This window comes from Pinus tabuliformis, chromosome 4_2 (genome assembly GCF_031772625.1).
Source record: "Pinus tabuliformis cultivar Carrire ecotype Pingquan chromosome 4_2, CPIR1, whole genome shotgun sequence".
Taxonomy (NCBI): Eukaryota; Viridiplantae; Streptophyta; class Pinopsida; order Pinales; family Pinaceae; genus Pinus; species Pinus tabuliformis.
In genome coordinates this window covers 401,150,556-401,178,410 of record NC_142304.1, presented here as the reverse complement: position 1 = coordinate 401,178,410, position 27,855 = coordinate 401,150,556, and the positions used below count along the sequence as shown (strand labels likewise).

Here is a 27,855-nt window from a genome sequence, read left to right as displayed (position 1 = left end):
TAATCTGGGTTAATTAGTGTCTAAATATTTGAAAGAGTGAATTATCTTTTATAGATCTGTACGCAAGTTCAGTGAAGTGAAGGCCCGTATACACGCTGGTTCAGTGAATAAAAACAACATATACGCAGGTTTTTCCAAACACAGAAGCGTATGCACGCATGTTTAAGGTTATTGAAGTAGCGTATATCTTTTGAGTTGTGATCTAGCTGCTTCTGTTTATTGCTGCAGTGTTCTGGGTTCAGAATTTGGTGTGTGGTTACTGTTACTGTGTTTTGGGTACAACTGTTAGAGAAGTATCTACTTGATTCAGTTCTAATTGGTGAAAAGGAGATTGTTTGATGCAGAAATTCTTGATGATTGATTGATGTTCATGGATCCAGTCTGAAAATTTATGAAACATGGTCCCTGGAAGAAAGAGAAGGTTGTAGCCTTCTGTAGACCAGCACCTACGTACTAGTATTTTGGCTAGTGCAAGAGCTAAGGGGGTTGTAGCTCCCTTCCAGGAGAAGCTGGAGAACGAGAGAGGGTGGTAGCTCTCTCCAGGTTGCAACCTACGTACTAGTAAAGGACTGCACCGTACATTGTAAAAAGAAGTTTCTAACTAAAAGAAGATAGAGACGAATTGTAGCAGGTGGTTTTCACCCACAATGAGTTTCCACCTTATATCTTGTGTTCTTGTGTGTGTGATTGTCTTCAGATCTGTTTTATTGTTTCTGGTTACTGTTTATTTGATCCTAATACACAGATTAATGATCAACATCAGTAAGATAAATTAAATTATAAGTCTGCATTGCATACGCGGGTTTCCTTCTCTGTAGTTGCGTATATACGCGGTTTTATCTAACTGAAGTAGCGTATATGATCTGGGTTTGAAAAAGAAAATAAGTGACTTGAAAATATTGATTCACTCCCCCCCCCCTCTCAGTGTTTTTTTCAACAAAAAGATCCTCATTGGGCTTGATCCGATCATGGGCGGGGGAGATGACATCAATATATCACAGATGCTTTTAAATTTCTTTCATAGAAAGGGGTACTTTACATGGAATAAGGTTATTGCAGCATGGCAGGGCCCCTTCCCATCTTGGAAGGATGCCACATATATGGGGATGACAGGTGTTTTGGCGCGGCAGTGGGAGCAGATCAAATGTTGTTTGAGAAACTGTGGTTTTTGCCGTACGTTGGATGATGATGTACTCATTTGGAAGGGCACAAGTGCAATGGAGCCTGTCTGTGTAAAGGATATCTATTCAAACCTTATAAGTTTAAAATGTGCTCAATCTTTTCCCTACTTTCCAGTAATCTTTTGGAAAACTGGATGTCCTTATAAAACCATCTTTTTCTCATGGTTGGTTTACCATAACAAAAACCTGTCATGGGATAATTTACAAAAGAGAAATTGGTCTGGGCTTGGGTATTGTTATGCATGCAAATCGGCTGAAGAAAACAATTATCACATGTTTTTTCAATGTCATATATCTCAGCATCTCTGGCGTGTCCTTGCTGCATATTTTGGTTTCCCCTATGTTTCTCATGCCTCTATAAAAGAGGCTTTTGTTTGGTGGAGCAGTCAGAAAGAATCATGGAGGCCTATCATATTACTTGTTCTCTGGTTTATATGGAAGTGGAGGAATTATATTATTTTTCAGGACAGAAAGGAGCCTTTCATGGTTGTTTTTGATAACATAGTATCCCTCTACAACACAATCCCAACAAAAACTTCTCAGAGTAATAAGTCAAATCAATCAGAACGATCTCCAGAACTTATGGTTTTTCCAAGAGCGTTTTTTGACGAAGCAGCTCAAAATGATATTTGCGGATGTGGGGTTCATATTATTATGGAGAATAACCTGCAATATCAAATTTTCTGGAACGGGGGAAAGGGTTCCAATATCAAAGCAGAGGCTATGGCACTAGCAGGACTTCTTTCCATCTGTCATTTTCTAAACATTCATTCCTTTCTGATTTGCGGAGACTCCAAAGTCATTATTGATCATGTCACAGGGAAGAATCATATCAAAAAACAACATCTTGTTGGCTGGATGAATAGAATCATGTCTCTATGGAGGAGGATGGAGGGCTACTCAATTCAACATATCTATAGATCTCAAAATTCACAAGCTGATATATTATCCAAGAAAGGTCTACTCTCCAAATCGGGTATCTGGAATATGGAGGTAATATTTGAAGCAGAAAATGTAATATTCCTAACCCAGAATATTCCTCAAACCTCAGCAAAAATTCCAACCAAATATGTGCAAATGATATAATAACCCAGAAGTGATAAAATAACAGTGGAACAACATATAATAATGTAAACCGGAAATATAAGCAGATACACAAGAAATGTAGTGAGAAATGCTAAGCCATTTTATTATAATAAGCAACAAAATGAGTACAAGAGGTGATTAGACAGATGGCACCTCGACTTGCACAAGGCAAGTGAAGAAATACTCTCAAAATGACAAGAATGGCCTCTCTGCATGGATGCTGCTGTTGTGCAGCTGCTGTTGCTAGAAAACAAATGATTATTTGGAGCTACTCCCCTCCTCGGAAAAAGCTGAAACTTTGGATTCGAGCTCTACTCAAGAAACCCGGAAAAACCCACAAAGCTTTCCTAGAATGGCCGACCCCCAAAAAACACCCTCTTGGGGTTCTGCACAGTTCCTCAATGCCCTGCACTGCCACTGAAGAAAACCCCTCTAAACTCTGCCTAAAACATTGCCTGAAACCCTGCCAAAAATTCTCCAATGAGACAAGAGCTGGACCCCTGCTCAATCTCCCAGCATAACTCCACCTGCAAAACCCCAATCTAGCATTGCACCCAAAAAGAACTGCGTCCCTCTCCAAATGTTGCACAGTCCTCCAAAATGCTGATGAAACTGCTACTGAAATGTCAATAAAAATACTGCTGAAATACCAATGGAAATACCTTGCCCGAGTAGGCACTCGAAGTCCCCCGGGGCTAAGGGTGAGATCTTCGAACGAGGACACTCAATGCACTAAACAGTGCTGCAGACCAGCTAAATAGCCAATGTGCTCAGAAATCGAAATGACTAGCTCAAAATGCACATAATTGAATGATCCAAAATGAGGGGGCTCCTCTCTATTTTATAGCCTCTGCCTCTCACAATCCCTAGGCTCACCTCCTCCTGCGTGATTCCCCTCTTGCCATGTGTTCTTCCCTCCTACGCAGTCCCTCCAAGTGTCTGCGTGGGCCCCATTTCTACGTCCCCTTTTGGCCCCCTTGGCTCCTCCTTAAGTCGCAACCTTGTGCTACTAGGAAGTGACTTTTTATTCTCAAAGTGAGTTATGTCCCCCGTCCTCACTTTTTTATTTATGAATAACTATAGAAGGTGAAAATTGGGCAAAATCAAATATTCCAATTTGCCATGGCTAATTAGGAATATTACAGTCTCCCCCGGAAAAATGTTGCTTGTCCTCAAGCAACTGAAGTGATGGATGCTGCAAGATCTTCTCACTCTCCCAAGTGGCATCCTCATTCGGCAAATTCTTCCACCTCACCAAGAATTCCTGGACCATCCTTCTCCGTAGCTACCTCTCCCTAGTATCAATGATAGCCTCCAGCTGCAATACCAAATGCCCCTCGTCATCCATGGGTGGTAGCTCATCTGTCACTGTCACTTGCTGCCCCAATGCCTTCTTTAGGCATGATACATGAAAAATGTTATGAGTCTTGCTTCCTTGGGGCAGCTCTAACTCATATGCAACCTGTCCAATCCTGCGTATCACCCTGTATGGCCCATAAAAGCAGGGCTTGAGCTTCTCATCCCCCTTCTGCTTCAGTGACGACTGTCTATATGGCTGTAATCATAGGTATACCATGTCTCCTACCTCGAACTGCCTCTCCACCTAACCCCTGTTGGCATACAGGTTCTACTAGTTCTGTGTTGTAGCCATGTTATCCTTGAGAGCTCGAAGGATATCCTGACTCTCTTAGATCCAAATCTTGGCTCTAGGGGCCCTGCTATCACCAAACATCATGTCAACAAAAGATAAAGGATGATACCATATAAGGCATAAAATGGTGACATACCAATGGACATGTGATGTGAAGTATTGTAGCAGTACTCCCCAGATGCAACCACCTCAACCATGCTCGCTACTGCCCACTGACATAGTTACGCAAGTAGCCCTCTAGCCACTTGTTAACTATCTTTGTCTCTCCATCTGTCTGTGGGTGATAACTAGTACTCGGTGTCAACTCCGTCCCCACCAACTGGAAAAGCTCCTACCAAAACCCGCCCATGAAACGGTTGTCCCTGTCACTGATGATGGTCTTAGGAAGACCATGTAGCCTGAAGATCTCTCTGAAGAACATCTCGGCCACTTGTGCTGCTGTATAGTGTGCAGATATGGCAAAAAAATGTGCGTACTTTGTCAGTCGATCAACGACGATAAAGATACAATCCTTGCCCTATACCATGGGTAACTCTGTGATGAAGTCCATCGAAATACTCTCCCATTTCCCCTCCGGAATGGGAAGAGGCTGCAATAATCCCGCGGGATGGCTCATCTCTCCCTTGTTTCTATGGCAAACATCTCACTCCCGGATGTGCTGGAGTATGTCCTCCTTGAGGCCCTTCCATGAGAACCTCTCCCTAATGGACCTGTAGGTTTTGGTAAACCCCTGATGTCCTACTAATGGTGAATCATGAGATGCCTGGAGTATCTTCTTCTTGAGTTGAGACCCCTCAGTCAAGAAGATCCTGTCCCTGTAATAGATGATCTCATCGACCACCCTGTACCTGTCATTTGCCACTTGCCCATCCAGAACCTCACATGCAAACCTATCCTTGGAGTACTCTACTAAGAGTGGAGCCCTCCAGTCTGTATCCAAGCTCATAAGAGACAACGTGGCTAGTCTACGTGAAAGGGCATCTACTACCACATTGTTCTTACCCTTGACATACTCAATGTCAAAGTCATATGCTTGGATCTTGCTGATCCACTTCTAATACCTCTCCTGTCGCTGCTTCTGCTCCAAAAAGAACTTGAGGCTATTGTGATCAGTCCTCACCCTGAACCTGTTACCCACCAAATACTGTCGGTACTTAGCCAATGCATGCATGATGGCTAGCATCTCCTTGTCATATATGGAATACAACCTCTCATGCGGAAGGAGTTTCGGGCTCTCAAAGGCTATAGGGTGACCTCCCTGCATCAATACTGCGCCGATCCCCTCTCCCGATGCATCACACTCCAAAACAAATGGCTGGATAAAATATGGCAATGCAAGCACTGGGCAGCTGCTCATAACCTCCTTGAGCCTGTCAAAGGCTCGCTGCACTGTATCCAACCACTGAATGCCCCCTTCCTCATCAAATCTGTCAGGGGTGCAGCAAGTTGTGAGAAACCATTGACAAACTTCTGGTAGTAAGTACACATGCCAATGAATCCTCGAAGTTCCGTCACATTTCTCAGCTCCGGCCATTCTCTGATGGCCTTGATCTTCTCCTCATGGACCCTCACTCCATCCACTCCTATGATGTGTCCCAGATACAACATCTCCGTCAACCCAAACTCACACTTGGAGATTTTGGCATAAAACTACTGCTCCTGTAAGATACACAATACCATCTCAATGTGCTGGAGATGCTCCTCCCAAGTCCTACTGTAAATGAGAATGTCATCGAAGAATACCAACACAAACTTCCTCAAGTGACTACGAAAGATGTGATTCATGCAGGACTGAAATGTAGAGGGGGCATTGGTTAGCCCAAAAGGCATCACCAAGAACTCAAAGTGCCCATAGTGACACCTGAAGGCGGTCTTGGGAATGTCCTGCTCCCTCACGCGAATCTGATGGTACCTAGATCTCAAATAAATCTTTGAGAAGAATCGTGCTCCCCTCAACTTGTCCATCAACTCATCGATCCTGGGTATGGGGTACCTGTTCTTTAGGGTCTTCTTGTTCAGGGCCCTATAGTCAATGCACATCCTCAATGTACCATCCTTCTTCTTCACCAACACTACAGAAGAAGTAAAAGGACTCGTGCTCGGTCGAATGTGCCCAAGAGCCAGCAACTCCTGGATAGCTTGCTCAATCTCATCTCGATAGGCCTTGGGGTGCCTATAGGGGGTGGTGATCACTGCCTGTATGCCCTGCTCAAGCTCGATGGTGTGCTCAAACCACTAATCTGGTGGCTGCCCTGGTGGAATCTCCCCAAACACTATGGCATACTGATCAAGGATGGACTGTATCTCCGGATGTACCGTTTATCCTGTAGTCCCTGCCTCTGATGCCCGCAGCTCCATTGCCCACTCTATATCTCCCTTCCGGAAGACTGCCTCCATCTGATGAGCTGAAACAGTCTGAGGCGGATATGTGTGCTGTCCCCGTATCTTCTCATGCCTCCCTATCTTCTCATCATCCCACTCCATCTCTAGGATCTTCCAATCAGTCGTGACCTTCCTTAGAGTAATAAGCCACTGAGCACCCAATATCATGTTGGTGTCCGGAATATCGACCACGAAAAAGTGGTCAATGAATGTGTAGGTGCCCATCATCACTGAAAGCTTTGGAACATAGCGAGCACACGTCATGGTCTGATCTCCTGGAACCAATACTAAAAACCCATCGAAGCTTTCTGTCTTAATATCTCTCTGCTCAACCATCTGTGCATCGATGAAGTTGTGGGTTGCCCCATTGTCAACCAAAACTGATACGCGTTGGCCACGTACTGTCCCTCATACGCGTAGTGTCAGATACTTGGGAACTCCTCACAACGCTGTAAGGGCCCCTCCGGTGGGTGTAAAAGATGAACCACCTGTTGCTGGTGGTGGAGGTGGCAAAGGTCCCTGTATGACATGGCTATCTCCCGCCTCCACATCCTCCTCATCATCCTCTTCTCCACTGCTCTCGGAGAAGACCTCAATAAAATGTGCTTTTCCAGTAGCACATCTATGTCCCGGTGCCCATGGCTCCTGACAGGTGAAGCACAATCGCTTCTTCTTCAGCTCCCTCCTGGCATCGTCGTCAAGCTATACTCGTCTTGGATTCCCCTTTGGAGGAGGAATCCTCACATCCTTCCCCTTAGACTGAAAATTCTGTCTCTGGGGGTACGGTGTCCGGGTCCTGGGTAAGACATCCTATAAGTCCCGGGTCTTTCTGATAGCGTCTTAGAGTGTAGCTGGTTTAGTGGATCAAACTAAACCCCGAAGTGGCTCTACTAACCCCTCAACATACATATAAACCTTCTGTGCCGTAGATAGGTCTGGCACCATCACAGAGACCCTCAAGAAATCTACAATGTAGGTCTCTAGGCTCCCTATCTGTTTGAGCCTTGTCAGCTCAACAAAATGCTGCTCTGGATCCCTCTGATCAAATCGCTCCATTAGTCTCCTAGTAAACTCGGCATATGTTGTCACTGTGGAGTGCCCCAGTGTAACCATCCCATGAAACCACCAATCCTGGGCCTCGCCATCCAAATGCAATGTTGCCACCTTGATGGCCTCTGCCTCCGACATCTGGTTAAGCTGGAAATAAATGTCCAGCTTCTCCACCCAAGACTTTACCGAACTGTTTGATGAACCATCAAACATAGACAAGTGGAATCTACTCGCTGCATGGTGGGTGTCATCATGGTAATGTCGGTACCCTTTGTGATGGTCGCAGGGTTTACTATCCCGCTGGAGCTGAACAAAATCTTTGAATGAGAGGGCTTCCCTGAGTTCCTGCCCATAGGCCTGGTACTCTACAAAATAATCGCCCATATGTTCGGGCTCTGCCTCTTGCTGGGCTATGGCCCCTGTGTCAGCTCCTAAGAAAGTGGGCATGGTAGAGCGTGTAGGGGCATGTGAGGCCACTTGTTGCGCAATATCACGCTGCTCTGGAAAATGGTGGGATGCACCTAATCCCTCACCAACCTGGAAAACCCGTGGACTCTCATGTTGTCTAGCCTCTACTGCCGTGAATATATGCCCCATCACCTCAATCTGTCTCGACAGATCTTGCACTGATTTGAGGAGCATATGTACAAATCTCTTCCCGTCCTCGTCTGCCATCTGATCCTTCTGCTCTGCGTCCACCACAGGCTCCTCTTGTTCTGCGTCCACCACTGGAACATAGTCTCCCTCTCTATAGGTATTCTCCAACCTACGCTCACTGTCTCTATACTTCCTACCTCTGTAACAGATGTAGGGTTTGTTCCTTGGTGTCATTGATTACTAGCTCCACAGGCTGAGCCAAATTTATGCTTTGATACCACTGTAATATTCCTAACCTAGAATATTCCTCAAACCTCAGCAAAAACTCCAACCAAATATGTGCAAATGATATAATAACCCAGAAGTGATAAAATAACAATGGAACAACATATAATAATGTAAACCAGAAATATAAGCAGATACATAAGAAATGCAGCGAGAAATGCTAAGCCATTTTATCATACTGAGCAATAAAATGAGTACAAGAGGTGATTAGACAGATGGCACCTCGACTTGCACAAGGCAAGTGAAGAAATACTCTCAGAATGACAAGAATGGCCTCTCTGCGTGGATGCTGCTGCTGTGCTACTGCTGCTACTAGAAAACAAATGATGATTTGAGGTTGCTCCCCTCCTCGAAAAAAGCTAAAACTCTCGATTTGATCTCTACTCAAGAAACCCAGAAAAACCCAGAAAGATTTCTTGGAATGGACGACCCCCGAAAAACACCCTCTTGGGGTTCTGCGCAGTTCCTCAATGCCCTGCACTGCCACTGAAGAAAACCCCTCTAAACTCTGCTTGAAACACTGCCTGAAACCCTACCAAAAATCCTCCAATGAGACAAGAGCTGGACCCCTGCTTAATCTCCTAGCATAACTCCACCTGCAAAACCCCAATCCAGCACTGCACCCAAAAAGAACTGTGTCCCTCTCCAAGTGCTGCACATTCCTCCAAAATGCTGATGAAACTGCTGCTGAAATACTGATAAAACTACTGTTGAAATACCAATGGAAATACCTTGCCCGAGTAGGCACTCAAAGTCCCCCGGGGCTAAAGGTGAGATCTCCGAATAGAGACACTCAATGCACTAAATAGTGTTGCAGACCAGCTAAACAGCTAGTGTGCTCAGAAGTCGAAACAACTAGCTCAAAATGCACATAACTGAATGATCCAAAATGAGGGGGCTCCTCTCTATTTTATAGCCTCTGCCTCTCACAATTCCTAGGCTTACCTCCTCCTGCGTGATTCTCCTCTTGCCATGTGTTTTTCCCTCCTGCGCAGTCCCTCCATGTGTCTACGTGGGCCCCATTTCTGCATCCCCTTTTGGTCCCCTTGGCTCCTCCTTAAGTCACAATGTTGTGCTACTAGGAAGTGACTTTTAATTCTCAAAGTGAGTTATGTCCCCCGTCCTCACTTTTTTTATTTATGAATAACTATAGAAGGCAAAAATTGGGCAAAATCGAATATTCCAATTAGCCATGGCTAATTAGGAATATTATAGAAAAATTCTCCATTCAGGAATTCTCCCTCCCTGGTACTTAACCTCAAATTTTCATTGCAGAATCCCAGGTATGTCCTTCCTGTTTACTGTATTTTGTTTTTTGTATCTGCCGCTGTTATTCCTAATGGTGGTTAAAACGATCCTATACTTTACCGGATATTGCTGGTTTGGCATTTTCGCCACTTTCTATCTATCAAAGCTGTTTTATCACCTTCTCAAGCTTACTGCTGTCTAATAGTCCAATATGGGGATTTTCTATGGTTCCGACTCTTCTGGAATTGTCATTGTTCAAATTTGGTCTGACCTATTTCACAAGCTATACATGATGTAATATTTTTGTCCATTATATATCTTATATAATACAATCAAGCTTTTTTCGCTCTGAAAAAAAATATTGACTAATGTCCCTCACCCATGCTTAACTTTAAGAGACAATGGAATGAGAATCCGCTCCAATTTTTTTCATATTTTCTTGAATTTAATTTAATGTCTTTAATGTTGGAAATATCAACTTCAAAATTCAATTCTCATTTTAAATGATAGTCTTGAGGTTTTCTAAACATGTTTGTATGATTAGGGAAAAAAAAATTAAGCATTATTTTAAGGAACATTGGGAAATCTCCAATAATTATCCATGCTCGATGTAACATTAACCTTAAAATATATTATATAATTTGAAAGAATTGAATTTGGTGAAACCTTAATAATTTCTTTAACCATCTCAAATAAACCCAATTAACTTATTATTCACTTATTAATAATCAAATTTAACTTCAAAAATACTTTAAAACTCATTAAATCAATGGATTTTTGCCAACATAATCCTGCGTTTATCTTCGTTTGAGAGATTAATATGAAAATAAAATAATGGTTCCTGCCAAACGAGCAACATAATTGAATTTTTTCCCTCCATTGCACTCTTTTTCAGTAATTTGATTGAACGTTGATAAAGGGAAACAATTTTGTATTCATGTGAAAAAAAATGGTGCTCTGCTGATTAGCGATAAAATTGATTTCTTTATCTGTCATACCATGAGTGTCACCTTTTTTTATTAACTTTATACATAAACACGACAATAGTAATGCAAGGGAAACACAGCAGACCCTACAACATTTCTAAAATTTTACAGAAATTTCACGCTGCGTAGTGCGGCATGATCAATCGCTATCTCATGGTGGACCCTGCTCGCTATAACGTCTGTTTACTTCTTTCTTTTGGGTTTCACTGGACGCCTTGGAATCTTGCTGAGCACTTTGTCATCGAAGGTACTATAATGTTTCTTCATTTCCAAACCTGCCTTCTCGGCAATCAAGTCCATCCTGTCTTGGTATTTTGTGTAAAGAATTGGCACCGTGTGACCACCAACAACCACTGTCACCGAAAAACCATCATAACAACTGAATGTTAGTATGCTTGCTGGTAGGTCTTCATCCAAATAAAACAGAGGGCAGAATTGAATTTTCTTACCTATGTAAACCAGAGTGGCAAAATTACACCAACTGCTGATGATGGACACAATCCATAAACTTCCGAGGACCTGTATCAAGTCAAAGTTGTGGGGATCAGATGGGAGCGATGCCTAGATAATGGAAAAAAGTCACCCATGTTGAAAATTTACATCATTATGCAGAAAAGTTGAGGAGTAATTCAGTATATATGTATAATTCCTTATAATAGAAAATAAGATGGAAACAATTTTTTTATGGGTAAAATTTTATGGGGAAATTATAAGAAAAAGGGAATACAATTATCAAACTATCTGTATCATAGTTTAGTTTATCTATATGGAAAGTATATAAAAATAAAAGAAGAAACAAAATTATCAATACTAATTTTGGTGTATGTTGAGGATGTTGGTGTATGTTGAGGTTTAGTTGGGTGAGAATTTTTTCCTAATTAATTAATTTTTTAGATTGGTGTAGTTATATCAAAAAATGGTATGTGCAAGATAGCCATTACATTGTGGAACAGAGGTCTCGTGACAATTTGAGTGTGTAATAAAATCTATTTTCTTGCATCTTAAGAATGAATAGACATTTTTTATTGAACATTTGCAAATTAATTTTTTAATCAAAATTTTGATTTTATGGTCAACAAAGATACTGGTATTTCTCTTGTCTTCTCTATATCAATGCATAGAGTTTTTAATAACTAGTACAACCACATTAAATATATTGATGTGGTTGATATATCTGAAGGCTTCATAAATATAACAAAAAAAACTATTGCAATATGAAGAATGCCTTGCCAATGCACACATTTCCCTGATTAACCATGTATTAAAAAGTTATGGGTAAATTTTAACTTGAGAAAAAAAAGGAATTATACATCTTATTGTAAAATGGACCATTTTGCTAAATAAAATTTGCTTATATATAAATGAATATTATAAATAATAATGAGGAACTTATCATGGAGGAACTTATTAGAATTGGAATAATCTCAAATCCCTAGGAAATTGGAATGAATCTAATTTTTTAAATTTATTAAAAGTCAATGCATCCTAACAAACTCTAACACAGTATAGCCCATGATAAGCATTAAGATTAAGCATATGCTTAGCATATTCCCTTGAAAATAATCTACCTTAAGTTGAAATAAAAAGCCTTCGGCCATATGTTTTTTTCATTTCTAAATCCATAATTGTGTTTTAACATTTGCCTAATATAATTATAAATTTATTATATTCTATATCCATAATTGTGTTTTAACATTTGCCTAATTCTAATAAGTGGGTCTAATGACAACTTGAGTGGGCCTAATGGTTAAGAGCATGTGTTTCCACCTAAGAGGTCACAAGTTCCAAACCAGAGGGGGTAGAGCATGTATGTCTTCGTAGATTTAACAATCAAAATCAAATCACTATGCGGATTATATGTCCCTTGTCCCACAAAGAAGGGGGTCTCATACACCAATGCTATGCGGGTTATATGTCCTTTGTCCCACAAAGAAGGGGGGTCTCATACACCAATGCTATGCAGGTTATATGTCCTTTGTCCCACAAAGAAGGGGGTCTCATACACCAATGTGGGTAGAGTATTCATGCTTACACCAATGCTATGCGGGTTATATGTCCTTTGTCCCACAAAGAAGGGGGTCTCATACACCAATGTGGGTAGAGTATTCATGCCTTCGTAAATCACTAGGCGGGTTATATGTCCCTTGTCCCACAAAGAAGGGGTTCTTATACACCAATGTGGGTAGAGTATGTATGCCTTAGTAGACTTAACAATCAAATCACTCTACCCCTTGTCCTAGAAAGAAGGGGGTCTCATACACCAATGTGGGTAGAGTATGTATGCCTTCGTAGACTTAACAATTAAATCACTATGCGGGTTATATGTCCCTTGTCTCGCAAAGAAGGGGGTCTCATACACCAATTTGAGTAGAGTGGGTCTCATACACCAATGTGAGTAGAGTATGCATGCCTTCATAGACTTAACAAAATCAAATCATTATGCAGGTTATATGCCCCTTGTCCCACAAAGAAGGGGATCTCATACATCAATGCGGGTGAAGTATGTATGCCTTAGTAGATTTAACAATCAAATATGCCCCTTGTCCCACAAAGAAGGGGATCTCATACATCAATGTGGGTGGAGTATGTATGCCTTAGTAGACTTAACAATCAAATATGCCCCTTGTCCCACAAAGAAGGGGATCTCATACATCAATGTGGGTGGAGTATGTATGCCTCAGTAGAGTTAACACTCAAATCACTATACTAGTTATATGTCCCTTGTCCCACAAAGAAGGGGATCTCATACATCAATGTGGGTGGAGTATGTATGCCTTAGTAGACTTAACAATCAAATATGCCCCTTGTCCCACAAAGAAGGGGATCTCATACATCAATGTGGGTGCAGTATGTATGCCTTAGTAGACTTAACAATCAAATATGCCCCTTGTCCCACAAAGAAGGGGATCTCATACATCAATGTGGGTGGAGTATGTATGCCTCAGCAGACTTAACAATCAAATCACTATACTGGTTATATGTCCCTTGTCCCACAAAGAAGGGGATCTCATACATCAATGTGGGTGGAGTATGTATGCCTTAGTAGACTTAACAATCAAATATGCCCCTTGTCCCACAAAGAAGGGGATCTCATACGTCAATATGGGTGGAGTATGTATGCCTTAGTAGACTTAACAATCAAATATGCCCCTTGTCCCACAAAGAAGGGGATCTCATACATCAATGTGGGTGGAGTATGTATGCCTCAGCAGACTTAACAATCAAATCACTATACCGGTTATATGTCCCTTGTCCCACAAAGAAGGGGGTCTTATACACCAATGTGGCCCTGACCTTAAAATTAGATAATAATAATAATATAATTATAGATTTATTATCATATAAAAAAATTCAATAATTTCACTCAAACATATAAATTTATTATACAACTTGTGGGTAGCCACATATCATATTATAGGAATTCAATTATGTAGGTAAAATGCTAACTCTGCTTAATCAAGCATATTCGATCATGTTATATGTTTCTTGTCCCATAAAAAAAGGGGTCTCATATACCAATGTAGTGTCTCGCTTGCCTTAAAATTAGATAATAATAATAATATAATTATAAGTTTATTATACAACTTGTAGGTAGCCGCATATCATATTAAAAAGATTCAATAATTTCACTCAAACATCAAAATGTATTACTTAAAAATATATAATATTCCTAATATATTAAAAATTGAATTATATACATATAAAATGCTGATTTTATATGTATATATATATAAAATTTGAGTGAGCCTAATAATTAAGAACATGTATTTCTTTCCAAAAAATCAAAAGTTTAAAACTTCAAAAAAATAAGTATAATAAAATAATATATATAAACTTAAAGTTATATTATTATTTTTCTCAAAATTTAATTATATAAATTCTCTATACCGAGTTACGCTGAAATCAAAGATGAAAGGGCTTTATATCATCAATACCACAAGAAATGTTTTTAAATCTCCGCCTGTTGCAGCGTCGTATAAAGTGGCAGACAAACGATTTGCTTCAGATCTCATAGTAGAGGCGGCGTTCAGAAATGCTTCTTCAGAAAACTTAATCTCTGGAATAAGTGGAGGAGTCCTGTAAAAAGAAAACGAAAAATCATCATTTCTCGTGAGATAAACCAGATGAGGAGTAAAAGTGAATGATTGGTTTAGAAGGGCGCTGGTTGACCTCTTGATAAACGCAGCTCCGTTGGTCCAGAGAAATACACCAATCATGGCAATCATAAGAAAATGGCACATCAGAGGCAGCACATGATACTCCATGCACTCCAACAGCACCCACAACAGTGTGGCCGTACTCAGTGATATGGCAGACTTCTTTTTGTTTTTCCACAATAATACATCTGCAACTGCACATAGTAACATGGCAACTTTTCAAAATTACAGTTTACAGCTATAGTTGTGCAGGGTGAAGCCAATAAAATGAAATGAAAGCAGAACATTCAATCTCAATTTTAACCAAAATTAGTTAAAAAAACAAAATCTAAACATGGCTAATTTTATTGAAATATTGAAACACCATTTAATTCGGTTAGGTTTTAGGTTTTTTTTGGTATATTTTAGTTAAAATCATGTTATATAATCAAAAAAATTTCAACCAGCTTATAGAATCGGTCAAAAACACATTTTAAACAACAAATAATCATAATTTCTATTCTTAAATTTCAACAACAACGAACCCAAAACTTCTTTTTTTGAGCATATTTTAGTTAAAATCATGTTATATAACTAAAAAATTTCAACCAACTTATCGAATCTGTCAAAAACACATTTTAAACAACAAATAATCATAATTTCTATTCCGAAATTTCAACAACAACAAACCCAAAACTTCTACCTTTACTTCCGCCGGGAAGTCTACTCAGAATATCCGATCTTCCAAATCCTCGAAATTTGGCAGAAATGCTGGATGGCTTGTGGTCTTCATCATCTGAGGAGTAGGAAGCCATGCTTTACCAATTTAATTAAAGCGTTAAATTGATCTATAGATCAGGCTGTCGTCTTCTGTTTGTTTCTGAGAAAATGCAAACTCAATAATCACTTCGCTAACCCTTCCTGAAATTTTCTATCAGTTCTGATACTGCACACCAAGGAAGAGACATTAATGCAAATTTATATGATATTAGGTTTAGCATTAGAATCAACTGACATGAGTAAGTCAAGTATTTCTTTTTATCCAAACAAACTCGCTTCAGGTCAAGTATTTCTTTTTAGCCAAACAAACTCGCGCATCATTTATTTATCCACTCTAATCAAATTAATTCCAACCAGCACTCTGGATTTCTGATTTTGCTTTTTCTTTTGCGTAGCTTTTGCTTTGCTAAAAATAATATTCTCCACCTCTTGGACGGCCATTGTCTTTTCATTTTCGTGTGGGTGGCTGGTTCATTGAGATTCGCAGGATGTGGCGTGGGACGGTTACGATGGACCCCGCCGCTAATCTGGGCATAATGTGTGCGTGGTTTCACATCTTTTCCTTGGCTCCTCATTCCCTGTATTCCAGACTTGCGCTGCACATTTCTAATATTTGTTTTGCAAAAGCAGTGCAGAACTCCAATGCATTCCCTCCACCATTCTTTCACGCGATGTATAAAGATTCAAACTTTTCACACAGCTTGGGAATAGGCCAGACGCGTGGATAATTCCAAATCATAATTTTTCACCAGGAGACATGACAGTTTTGTGGAAAGCTCCATCAAACATAGAAATCTTGAACACCGATAATTTAATTCCTTAAAAATAGTTTTATTTTTTAATTTTAATTTTTAATTTTTTGGGTTTATATAGGGATAAGTTTGATGAGTGGTTAAATTTGTAAAGGGGTGATGGTATTCATTTGAGCAATTTTGTTATAAGGTTTCTTTTCTATGCAGATGACTTTATTCTGATTGCTAAATCTGATGTTAGTTTGCAAGGGCACTTACTATCCTTTAAACATTTTTGTAAAAGGGTGGAGATGCAAGTGAATATTAACAAAAAGAAAGTAGTGGTTTTCTCTTAAAAAAAATATAACCAACATAAGTTCTACTTCGAAGACAACATTGTGGAAGAAGTTGCCAATTACAAATACCTCAAAATTGAAGACGGGATGGTTGTAGAAAGAAAAGAGCTTTGGGCAGTTGGAAAACGGTTTATGCTTTTCAAAATATGTGTAGAGAGTTACGGGACTAGAAAACCACTCAAACTCTTTTTGGACTTCTAGTTATTTCCATGATTCTCTATGGTTGTGAACTGTGGGCCAGACATCCATCCGACCTGTAGTGGAAACAAATTGAGAAAATTCAGAAGCATTTGATTACAAACAAAATCAAAATTAAAAGTGCAATTCCTTATGCTAGCTGCTGCTCCTATTGAAGCAATTGCTATGGTGTCAATCTTAAAATACTTTAAAAAAATTGAGCAAATAGAAGATGGTAGATGGCCTAGAGTTGTCTTTAATGACATATTGTGCAAAAGAAAGAAGATTTGGATGCAATAAAATATCAAATGGTATAGTAAATTGGGTATTTACTTGAATAAGTGTCCCATAACAGTAAAGAGATAATTTTTTTTTGTTATAGATAAGTTCCATAAGCTTACTTGGGATAAGGAGTGAGGGAGAAAGAAAAAAATACTATATTGAAATGTTTAATCTCACTCATAATCATTAACAAAAAGAGTACATAGAGGCCAATATTTCTTCCATACCCAAAATTCTTAATGTTCAGTTAAGGATTAATTCTCAGCAACTCCGTTGTGAAACAGGGCATTGGAAAAGGCCAAAAGAAGTGTGGGAAGAAAGAGTATGTATTTTTTGTTATTCCGAAAAAGTGGAAACAGAAAAAGATTTCATTTTAGAATGTGAGGCCTTCAAGACAATAGATATTCTAACAACTAACTATTGGGATTATCTATTGAACTAGGGGTTTGTAGATAAGCAATGACCGAATACATCAACGAGATGAGAAACAATCTGTCACATAGTGCTATCTTTACCCTAGTGAATGTTAAAATAATTTTATTTCTTTCTTTCTAAATTATGAAAAACAATTTTTATTTTTATTTTTTTATTTGTTAGGTAATGCTAGTTCTTAAATGATTAGTATGTTTAATTTGTGGCTTGAGTAGCTGCCACCTAGGGACATTTAAGTTGTCAAAATTCCCTGGGTGATTTAAGTTGTCAAAATCACACACTAGCCCTGGTTGGATTTTTGCCCTAAACCTTTTCACCAAGAGATGCCTTGACAAAACAACCTATCAAAATCACCTAACTATAACACCCAACATAAAGACATCAATGTTTAGCATGGTTAGATTTTTACTCCTAAAATTTAAAACTAATAATCTTTTTACCACAAAATACTTTAACAAAATATCTATCAAAATCTATTTTATATCCAATTTTTTTTTCAAACACTAATATCTTAATTTTTTTTTGAGATACTACAAATTATTTGATGCAAAACAAACCTTTATTATTAAAAAAAATTCCATTTCCTAAACGTAAAATTGTGGAAATTGTCCAGAGGCTACGCATCAATTTAAAATAAGGCTTTTTAATATAGAACCAACATTTATTATAAAATTATGTTTACATATTAAATTACAGTTTTGAATTTTTTTATATTATATAAATGCAAATTCATTTATATAAAATATGATGGGAAAAAATATTATATAAGTTGAAACTTACTTTAAAAATAATCATTTTGTGATACAAACTTGTGCAATTTTTCAAATGCTTAGAAAGGAACTCCGGACACTTTCACTCTTGAGTTTTCGCTGTCATTCACTTTATTCCAAAGTTCTACCTTCACATAATCTATATGCAATTGAAAACGTTTCCTTTTAAGTTTCATTATATTTCTTTTAATTTTAGCCAAAGCTTTCTTTCAATTTTAGCCAAAGCTTATTGCTCGTTTAAATTTCTCCATCAACACTTATAAGTTAACTCGCAGAGAGGTTATGAGAATCTACATCGACATGAAAGGATAGCCAGAAATTGTTCCCTAAGCATATAAGCAAGATGTTATTATGATTGGCATATAGAGAATGGCCAAAAAAACCATTGTCTAAGATTTGAGTAGGGTAGAGGTACACCTGCTCTGGTACCATGTTAAACACACATGAAATGTGAACAGAATATGAAAAATTAATGAATTATTTTTCTATTGACAGAGAGATACATTTATATTACATTCATATGACCCTTAGTTTTGTATTTCAAGGTCTCTTCGACTTCCTTAGACTATTAAACTTCCACACCAACCCTTAGAGGATTAGGTGTCTAACAATCACTGTTGTATAATTATGGACAAACATTGTTCTCATGTCTGCAAGAGTTAAAAAATATTTTTAGTGCAACAACTTGGGGTTGACTTGCCTTCTACAACATAGTCGATGATGCCCTTATTGTACTTAATGTTCATTTAGAATTGTTGCAGTTATGTAGACCATTTATGATGATGATAATTATATAACTTTCCTTATGTCTACATGAATTAAATTGTCTTGTGATCAGTGTGGATGATCATCTCCTTCCCTAGAATAAAGTGCTTCCACTGTTAGCATTCCTACATGATGGACTAGATCTCCTTTTTGAATAGGTTGGGTATATTTGGATAATATTAGAGAGTGTTTCACTGTGACAAGCCATTGTATGTCCATATTGAGTGAGGGTTGCACCAATAACATATTATGAGGCATTCATCTCAATCTCAAATGGATGTTGTAGGTTTGGTAGGGTGTGGATTGGTGTAAATACAAGCCAATGTTTCAAATCCAAAAATTCTCTTTGTTGTGATTCAAACAAGTAGTACTTTTTTTAGCTCCACCCTTTGTCACTTGACGAAAGGGCCAAGAAATATGACATAACCCTAATACAAATATTCCATAGAAGTTAGTAAGGCCTAAGAAGTTGCAAAGCTCTATTAAGTTCATTTGCACCAAACAATCCTGGGTGACTTGGATCTTGGATAAGTCCACATGAACCCCATGACAATCCATGATGTATCCTAAATACTAAATTCACTACATGAAAATTTAATTTCTCCATATTGGCATACAACTTGTATTGTCAAACAGTGCTTATGACTCGTTGAGAGTGTTGCAGGTGTTCTTCCCAAATTATACTAAAGATGACGATGTTATCCAAATATACAAACACAATAGAGTTTGTGAACAACTACAAGATATCATCCATCATTATTGTGAACATTGATAGAGAATTATTCCAGCCTAATGGAATGGCCAACCACTCAAAAATTCCTTCTTTAGATTTGAAAGTTGTCTTCCATATATTGGTTTCCTCAATTATAACTTGGTGGTAGCCTCACTTCTGAGAAATATTATTAAAGAACTTGACACCCTTAATCTGATCAAGAAGGCCATTAATCATGGAGATTAAGTATCTATTCTTGATAGTGATTGTGTTCAAGGCTCTATAATAAATACAAAGTCTCCATGTACCATCCTTCTTTTTAATTAACAAAATTGGGCTCTCACAAATGTTTAAACAGAAGAAACGAGACTCTAGTGGTTTTCTCTAAAAAAAGAAAATATAACCAGCATAAGTTCTACTTTGAAGACAACATTGTGGAAGAAGTTGTGGATTACAAATACCTCGAAATTGAAAATGGGATGACTGTAGAAAGAAAAGAACTTTGGGGGGTTGGAAAATAGTTTATGCTTTTCAAAGTATGTGTCACTAGACAGAGTTAGGGACTAGAAAACCACTCAAACTCTTTTTGGGCTTCTAGTTATTTCGGTGATTCTCTATGGTTGTGAATTGTGGGCCAGACATCCATCTGACCTGGATTGGAAACAAATTGAGAAAATTCAGAAGCATTTGATTACAAACAAATTCAAAATTAAAAGTGCAGTTCATTATGCTAGGGGTTGCTCCTACTGAAACAATTGTTATTGTGCGAATCATAAGCTATTTAAAAAAAATTGAGAAAATGGAAGATGACAAATGGCCTGAGGTTGTCTTTAATGACATATTGTGCAAAAGAAAGAAGACTTGGATGCAATAAAATAACAAATGGTCTCGTAGATGGGGTATTTGCTTGAACATGTGTCCCATAAATAGTAAAGAGAGAAATTTTTTTGTTATAGATAAGTTCTACAAGATTACTTGGGATAAGGAGCTAGGGAGAAAGAAAAAATACTATATTGAAATGTTTAATCCCACTCATAATCATCAACAAAAAGAGTACATAGAGGCCAATATTTCTTGGAGAGCCAAAATTCTTATTGCTCAGTTAAGAATTAATTCTCATCAACTCTGCTGTGAAACAAGGCGCGAAGTGTGGGAGGAAAGAGTATGTATTTTTTGTTCTTCCTGAAAAGTGGAAACGGAAAAAGATTTCATTTTAGAATGTGAGGCCTTCAAGGACAACATGGAAAGTTATGAAGATATGCTGGTAGCTAGCTATTGGGATAATATATTTAATTAGGGGTTTGTCGAGAAGCTTGGAGCATTTATAGTGAGACTTCATAGGAAAAGGGTCGAATACATCAACCACATGAGAAGCAATTTGTCACATAGGCTATCTTTAACATCTTTAGCCTCATGGATATTAAAATAATTTTCTTCGTAAATTATGAAAAAACAGTTTTTATTTTTATTTTTTCTATTTGTTAGGTAATGCAAGTTCTTAAATGACTAGTATGTTTAATTTGTGACTTGAGTCGCTACTACCTAGAGTCATTTAAGTTGTCAAAATCACCTAGATATCACACTGGACACTAGCCCTTACAAAACAACTTATCAAAATAGCCTAGGTGTAGCACCCGGCACGAGGGCACTAGTCCTTAAAATAGTTGGATTTTGTCTCATAAAAATTAAAACCAATAACCTTTACCTTTTCATCGCAAAATACTTTAACAAAACATCTTATCAAAATCTACTTTATATCAAAAAACAATTATTTTTTCAAACAAACTTACATTATTTTCAACCTAACATTGCAGCATCTTAAAGTTTTTTTTTTGTTTGAGACACTGCACATTATTTAATACAAACCAAACATTTATTATAAGAGAAATTCCATTTCCTAAACGTAAAATTGTGGCAATTGTCCAGAGGGTACATACATCAATTTAAAATAAGGCTTTTTAATATAAAACCAACATTTATTATAAAATTAATTTTACATATTAAATTACAGTTCTGAATTTCTTTTTATATTATACAAATGCAAATTCATTTATATAAAATATGATGTTTGGAAAAAATATCATATAAGTTGAAACTTAGTTTAAAAATAATCATTTTGTGCAATTTTTCAAATGCTTAGAAAGGAGCTCCGGACTCTTTTACTCGAGTTTTCGCTGTCATTCACTTTATTCCAAAGTTCTACCTTCACATAATCTATTTTAAGTTTCATTATATTTCGTTCAATTTTAGCCAAAGCTTATTGCTCGTTTAATTTTCTCCATCAACACTTATTAACTCGAACATGTCATTGGTGTTATGATTGATTTACATTGCATATTCAATTTAGTTTTAGTTTATACCGATTTAAAAAACAATTAATTTTGTGAATCCATCGTTTTAATAGTGTTTATTTATCTTAACAGTTAACTGCTTTGTAGGAATTAGATGAGTTTTTATATAGATAACCTTTATGTGTGGATTTGATTATTAATTTACGAAGGTATATATATTTATGCAGATATTTTATTGTTTAGTTTAAGGAGATATTGTTTTAAGTCAGTTAACTAATTTGTAGGAATTAGATGAGTTTTTATATAGATAACCTTTATTTGTGGATTTGATTATTTAATTTATGAAGGTATATATATTTATGCAGATATTTTATTGTTTAGTTTAAGGAGATATTGTTTTAAGTTGTATAAGAAATAAAATGAAAAGTAAGAAAGAAAATGGAATAAATATAAAGAAATATCACAAAGAGTACAATAATAGAATAAAAATTAAATTTATATTAATAAATAAAACAATAAAATATGGTAGAATACAACTTAGTCAAAATGGTGATAATTATTTTTGCAGTGAGATATGGTGGTCACATGCATTCACAAAAGCTATTGTAAGAGGTTGAAAGATTGACCTTTTAACATAAAGAAAGAATCTTAAAGATTAAAAACCCTAATCATAGATGATGAAATTCCAAAAGGTTTGCAAAGTTTCAAGATGGTTAATTGTTGCATCAACTTCCCATAGGGCAACTTTCACATACAATGTCTAGTTGGGGCATACAATATCCTGTTGGAAAAGGCTATCTAAGGACTACAATTTTCAACTAAGGCCATGGCAACCCATGGTCCCCCAAAATTGCCAAAACCCGTCATTTAGGGCTTCAAAATGGCCCTAGAAGTTTGGGACCCATAAAAACATAACCAAAAAATAAATTGCTAAGAAAATAGAGAATCACATGACATTGGAAGAGGTAGGTGGTCATCAATATCCACTTGGATTAGTCCTCCCTGGGGAAGAAATGGTTTCCATTCCATCAAATTCCCTCATAAAATGGGGAAAATTTTACTAAATCTGGCTCCTAGTAAGCTTTTTCCTTGGTGAAGCCTTGCTTTGACCATCCAATAAAGTTGTATGTGTTGTTGGTGGGTATCCTTTGTCTTGTAATCCATGATTCTATCAATTATAGTAAGTTCAATGTAGTTATGATTGAATTGCATTGAGGCCAATAGTTCGACTGCCTCTGATGTGTACACCATAGGTGGAAAATATGGTCAAAGCATCTCCATATTAAATATTGGGTGTGATACAAGGAAGGGGTGGATACTCAATTCAAAATCATTTTTACCCACAAACTTTATGATTGTGTAAGGTCAATATCGTAGCGGTTTGAGTTTCCTATCAGGGCTTGTGAAACACCCTTTATGTAAATGTAACCACACCTTATCTCAAACCTAAAATTTGTGTGGAACCTTGTGTTGGTCATGTCATTGCTTGTACTTGGCTTTGGCTTTTTGTAGGATATTATGAACTTATTGTTGGAGTTGTTGGATCCGTTCAACAAATTTGGCTACTCTATTTTCCTTAATATGAACATGGGGAGGATACAATGGGCATAACTACATTGATTGGGGTCACCGTTGGAACCCAAAGCACACTTCTTTTTCCTAAAAAAAAAATCATAATTTTATTATCATTTGATATAAAATTACATTTTATAGATACATGACTGGCATGTATTTAGAGAAAAATATCATATGGATTCATCATAACAGTGGCTTAAATCCTTCATAATTTAGCATAATAGAAAAAAAAAACTAAGAATTCCTAATTATTTGTATAGTTTTAGAAATCATCCAGTTTTCCTTTCTTCCCTCTCTTATTTTTTACCTCCTTCCAGTCCCTTGGGGTGGGTTGGACAATAAACAATGTAATATCCATTCAATTTGCTTCAAGAGTGAGTTCCTTATCTGATTATGAGCTCTCTGATACATGAGATATGTTAGCTCCTATTATCAATTTGTCCTTTTTTGTTGCCACTTTGATGATTTCCAGATTTGGTGTGATTGTTGTCTCTATCCTCTAATTAGGATTTATGGTCTTTGGAGGGTGCTCAACCTATACGACTACTTCATTCATTTCCTCATTTTATGTAGTGGGTGGATCCTTTTTATCCTCCTCTTCTTCACTATCTAAGAGAGGGGGCTCATAGGGTTGTTAGTTATTTGATTTAGCCCACTTCTTTTCCTCCTATTTTGTAGTTTTTTAGCCAATGAGCAGTTATCTTGTAATGTCCTTTTTGGTTACATATATAACACTTGAAAGCCATATTTTTGTAATCAAGACTTTGTATCCACCAAAAAATTCTATTCTTCAACAATATGTAGTCTGGTAGCCCCTTGCTGAGGTCGATAATGTGAGTGTATGTGAAAAGCCCCTATGTTATTCTCTCACTATTTATTTTTATAAATAATCCCAATGTGGTTCTAATGTATTCTAGTGCTTGGTGATGCCAAAAGGGAAGTGGGAGGTTTGGCATGCAAACCCAAACAAGTTTTTTTGTTACTTCCATGGTTAATGAGTCAAATATTGGAAACCAAGGGGTAGTGAATAACCCAACTCTTCCCCAGAACCATAATCCTCCCTCCATGATTTTTTGGTAATCTTCTTTTGAAAAGTGGTGTAGTATGAAGAAACCTTTTGAGCATAGGTATATGTCACACTCTTTGGTCATGTTTGTGTAGACCCACTGATTAAGGTCTTCAAGTTTAGGCCAGAATCATTGAATCTACAGATTAAAACCTCTTTTTGAAAATATGAGAACATGTTGTTTACCTACGAGTTATTGATTTCTAAATATGGGTATTTCTCCATATTTTCCACTATGTAAGGCCCATTCATAGTCCCTATAAGGGTTGTGACCTTAGTATGTCTTGATCCTCCTCTAGCATCTTCTCTATAGGAGACTAATGGGATAGGTCCTGCTCCTCCACACAATCCCAAGACTAAGAAAAGGGTGGAGTCTTTTCTTATCTTGTACAACCCCAAGAACACTTAAAAAGGATTGTGGAAAATAGAATTTTGGAGAGATCTATTATAGCTATGTTAAACATGTGTAATCCTTTCATTCCATGTATGCATATGCTTGGATTAGTACATGTGCAATATATGCACAATCATCTTGTTGATCACTTCTGTTTGTCCATATGTTTGGGGATGAAAGGCAGTTGATTTGGTCAATTTGGTATCCATTAAAGACCATACGTTAGAGAAAAAAGTGTTAAATAACATGATGTCACTATCTAGAATAATGAACTGATATAGCCAAAAATGAGCCCAAACACACTCATAGAAGAGTTTTCTAGTGGTTTCAATTGTGATAGACTTCTTACATGGTGCCAAAATGGCAATATTAGAGGATTGGTCAACAAACACAAACATATAATAATTAATAGACTTGGTGGATGCAAAAGCTTAAATGTAATCCATGGAGAATGGCTCCCAAGGCTTGTCTGTGGTAGGTAGAGGAGTACATAATCCCTACTTCTTGAAGGATGGTTTAGCAATGGAACAATAAATGCATGATTTGATATATTGATGGACATATTATCGAAGACTTGGCTAGTAGAAATACTTTTAAAGTACTGATATTGTCTTCTCCGCACCAAAGTGCCCTACCACCCAATTATAATGTGCCTCCTGATGAGCCCCAGAAATGGGTAACTATATGGGCTCATTCTGCCTATTATTTTCATTTAATCCACCCTTCTCAATAGTTTTGAGCATGTTTTTGAATAAATTTATGTCAATAGAGTGAATGAGGGTGGTCACTTTGCCATATAGTCTAATGAGTATTTATTGCAGATTTTTTGGACAATTTTGGACAATTTTGGACAAGGACTGGGTATTTATGAGCAAAATGACAGCCAAACTTGAGGAAACAGGGATGAAGACTTATAGGAGGGGTGTTTCCCTTATTAATGACCCCCTCCCTCGAATTCTTCATCAACAGCTCAGAGTACAAAGGCCCACATTGATGATTCCAAGGGGCAGTCGAGCAAGTCAAGTAGGGCTGCTATTATCTTCAGTTCTAGGCAGCTGAGTTCCTTAAGTTTAGGAGGAATCTTGGGAGTCCCCACTTGTATTAATAAGAAGGCTTCAAGCCTCAGTAGGTTATCCATTTCATAGTATATTTTCGCACTTTTGTGCAGCCTTGTACTCAGCTCATTTTCGAGCTCTTTTTGAAGACAATTTTGTGATGTAACTGCTATTTTTTTTATCAATGAAGATGAACCAAGTTTTGAACTAGCAATGATCTTTTTTATAGGGCTGAATCTCTTGGGTTAGGGCCCAACACAAGTTTCCCAACACCTCCTTTGTGTATTTATATTTTTTTGCTTGAATTCCTAAGATAATTTCTGTTGTTTAGGTTAATCTTGCTTTGTTAAGTTAGTTTGCTTTTGATGATTAGAATAGTTGTTTTTGCTTCAAGTTGCTTAAGTAAATTGCTGCAGTGATAGAAAAATATCCAAAAAGGCTCCCAGCAGGTCTTGATTGTAAGGACCACATCCAGACTATATACATATCTTTTTTTTTTAATCACCACAAAATGAAACTAGAAGAGAAACACATTAGGAATTCATTTCAAGAAACATATCATAACATTTACATACATTTAACTAAGACCAAAATAGTATTGCAACACATATGTACCGTTCACCAGAAGACAAGACTCCGTTTGCTTTGTTGTTGCTAGTATTCCTTTGTTGTCGGTCACCTCCATGAATAAATGGCGATGTATTTGATCTGAATGCGATGACCCACCGGTTAACCTCCCAGCCTACTCCTTGGGTACTCTTCTTCCCCACGGACCCCCGAGCTGCAATGGGGTTGTACAATGGAGAATTGCAATAGCTGGTAGAGGAGAGCACTCCTTGGCTCAAGAGTCCCCTCTCTAAAATCCTCTACCTCACCAAACTCACTATAGGATCGTAATCACTGCTTTGACATCATCTCATCCATCCAACAATAGGGTTCCCAAAGTGTCTTCTCTCATGGCTTGCCCCTTCTTTTATAGGAGTCTTCATAGGTGACACTTGGCATGTCATGCATAATTAGTTATTTTTTTTATAATTCAATAGCTTGATTATTCACCCACCCAAGTGTCACTCTCTCATCAAGGGTCTCCCAAAATTATTTACTTAAATTTTAATTTAAAATTAATATTTTCCTCACCTCAACAAGATTCCTATTTCTTCTCCTAGTTGCCTCTTTATCCCCCTTTTTATTCCTTGATTTGGGTTCATTACTAAAGTCAATTAATGAGTCAAGATTTGATCCCCTATCTACCCCCCTAATTTAACTCAAGTTATCTCTTAGATGGATATTCTTATGTTGGTTGTTGCCACATGGAGGTTCTCTACATTTCTCTAAATTTAATTTATTATTCTTATTTTAATTCACCTTCTTATTTTCTTAATTAGGTTTAATTAGTTTAGGATTAATCTTATCCTTACAATTATATCCCTCTTTCTCCTTTTACCTAATTAAACCACATAATCTACCTAGTATTTTCCAACATGGGAAGGGTAGAATTTTTAAGGTAATCTATTTTATTTCTTCCTATGATCCTCTTAACCCAAGTTTTATTTTTGATATAATTACCTCGGTTTCTAACATCATTTACCCTTGATGTAAATTTACCTAGTTTTCATTTCCTTATTATATATATTAATTAATTTATTTTTAATGATTCCAAGGTGCCAAGTTTGGGTCGTGCCCTTCAAGAACTTCCCTTGAAGCTCCAAGGGTGCCACGCCTAACAATTTATTTGTGATGTCAAGGGTGCAAAGTTGGTCGTGCCCTTCAAGAAAGTCCCTTGAAGTTCCAAGGGTGCCACGCCTAACATTTTATTTTTGATGCCAAGGGTGCCAGGTTGGTCGTGCCCTTCAAGAAATTCCCTTGA

The 27,855-nt window shown here is 37.4% G+C and overlaps 1 protein-coding gene across 1 annotated transcript; it reads right to left on the bottom strand.

Annotated features, from left to right (window-relative positions):
* Positions 1–10,396: 10,396 nt before the first annotated feature.
* Positions 10,397–15,683, bottom strand: LOC149169645 (reticulon-like protein B5). The gene is made up of 5 exons (XM_089427139.1): positions 15,306–15,683; positions 14,637–14,817; positions 14,402–14,543; positions 10,916–10,985; positions 10,397–10,819 (listed from the first exon to the last, which is right to left on the bottom strand). The coding sequence occupies exons 1-5, from the start codon at positions 15,415–15,417 to the stop codon at positions 10,650–10,652; spliced, it is 675 nt and encodes a 224-aa protein (XP_089283265.1). The 5' UTR covers positions 15,418–15,683; the 3' UTR covers positions 10,397–10,649.
* Between the last annotated feature and the right edge of the window lie 12,172 nt (positions 15,684–27,855).

What these genes read in the sequence shown, in the direction of transcription:
- LOC149169645 (XM_089427139.1), bottom strand. Translation starts at nt 15,417, where the DNA reads ATGGCTTCCTACTCCTCAGATGATGAAGACCACAAGCCATCCAGCATT. An exon ending in ACTTCCCGGCGGAAGTAAAG is followed by an intron (nt 14,818 to 15,305) that starts GTAGAAGTTTTG and finishes TACTATGTGCAG; the next exon opens with TTGCAGATGTATTATTGTGG. An exon ending in ATTTAAAAACATTTCTTGTG is followed by an intron (nt 10,986 to 14,401) that starts GTATTGATGATA and finishes GACTTGATACAG; the next exon opens with GTCCTCGGAAGTTTATGGAT.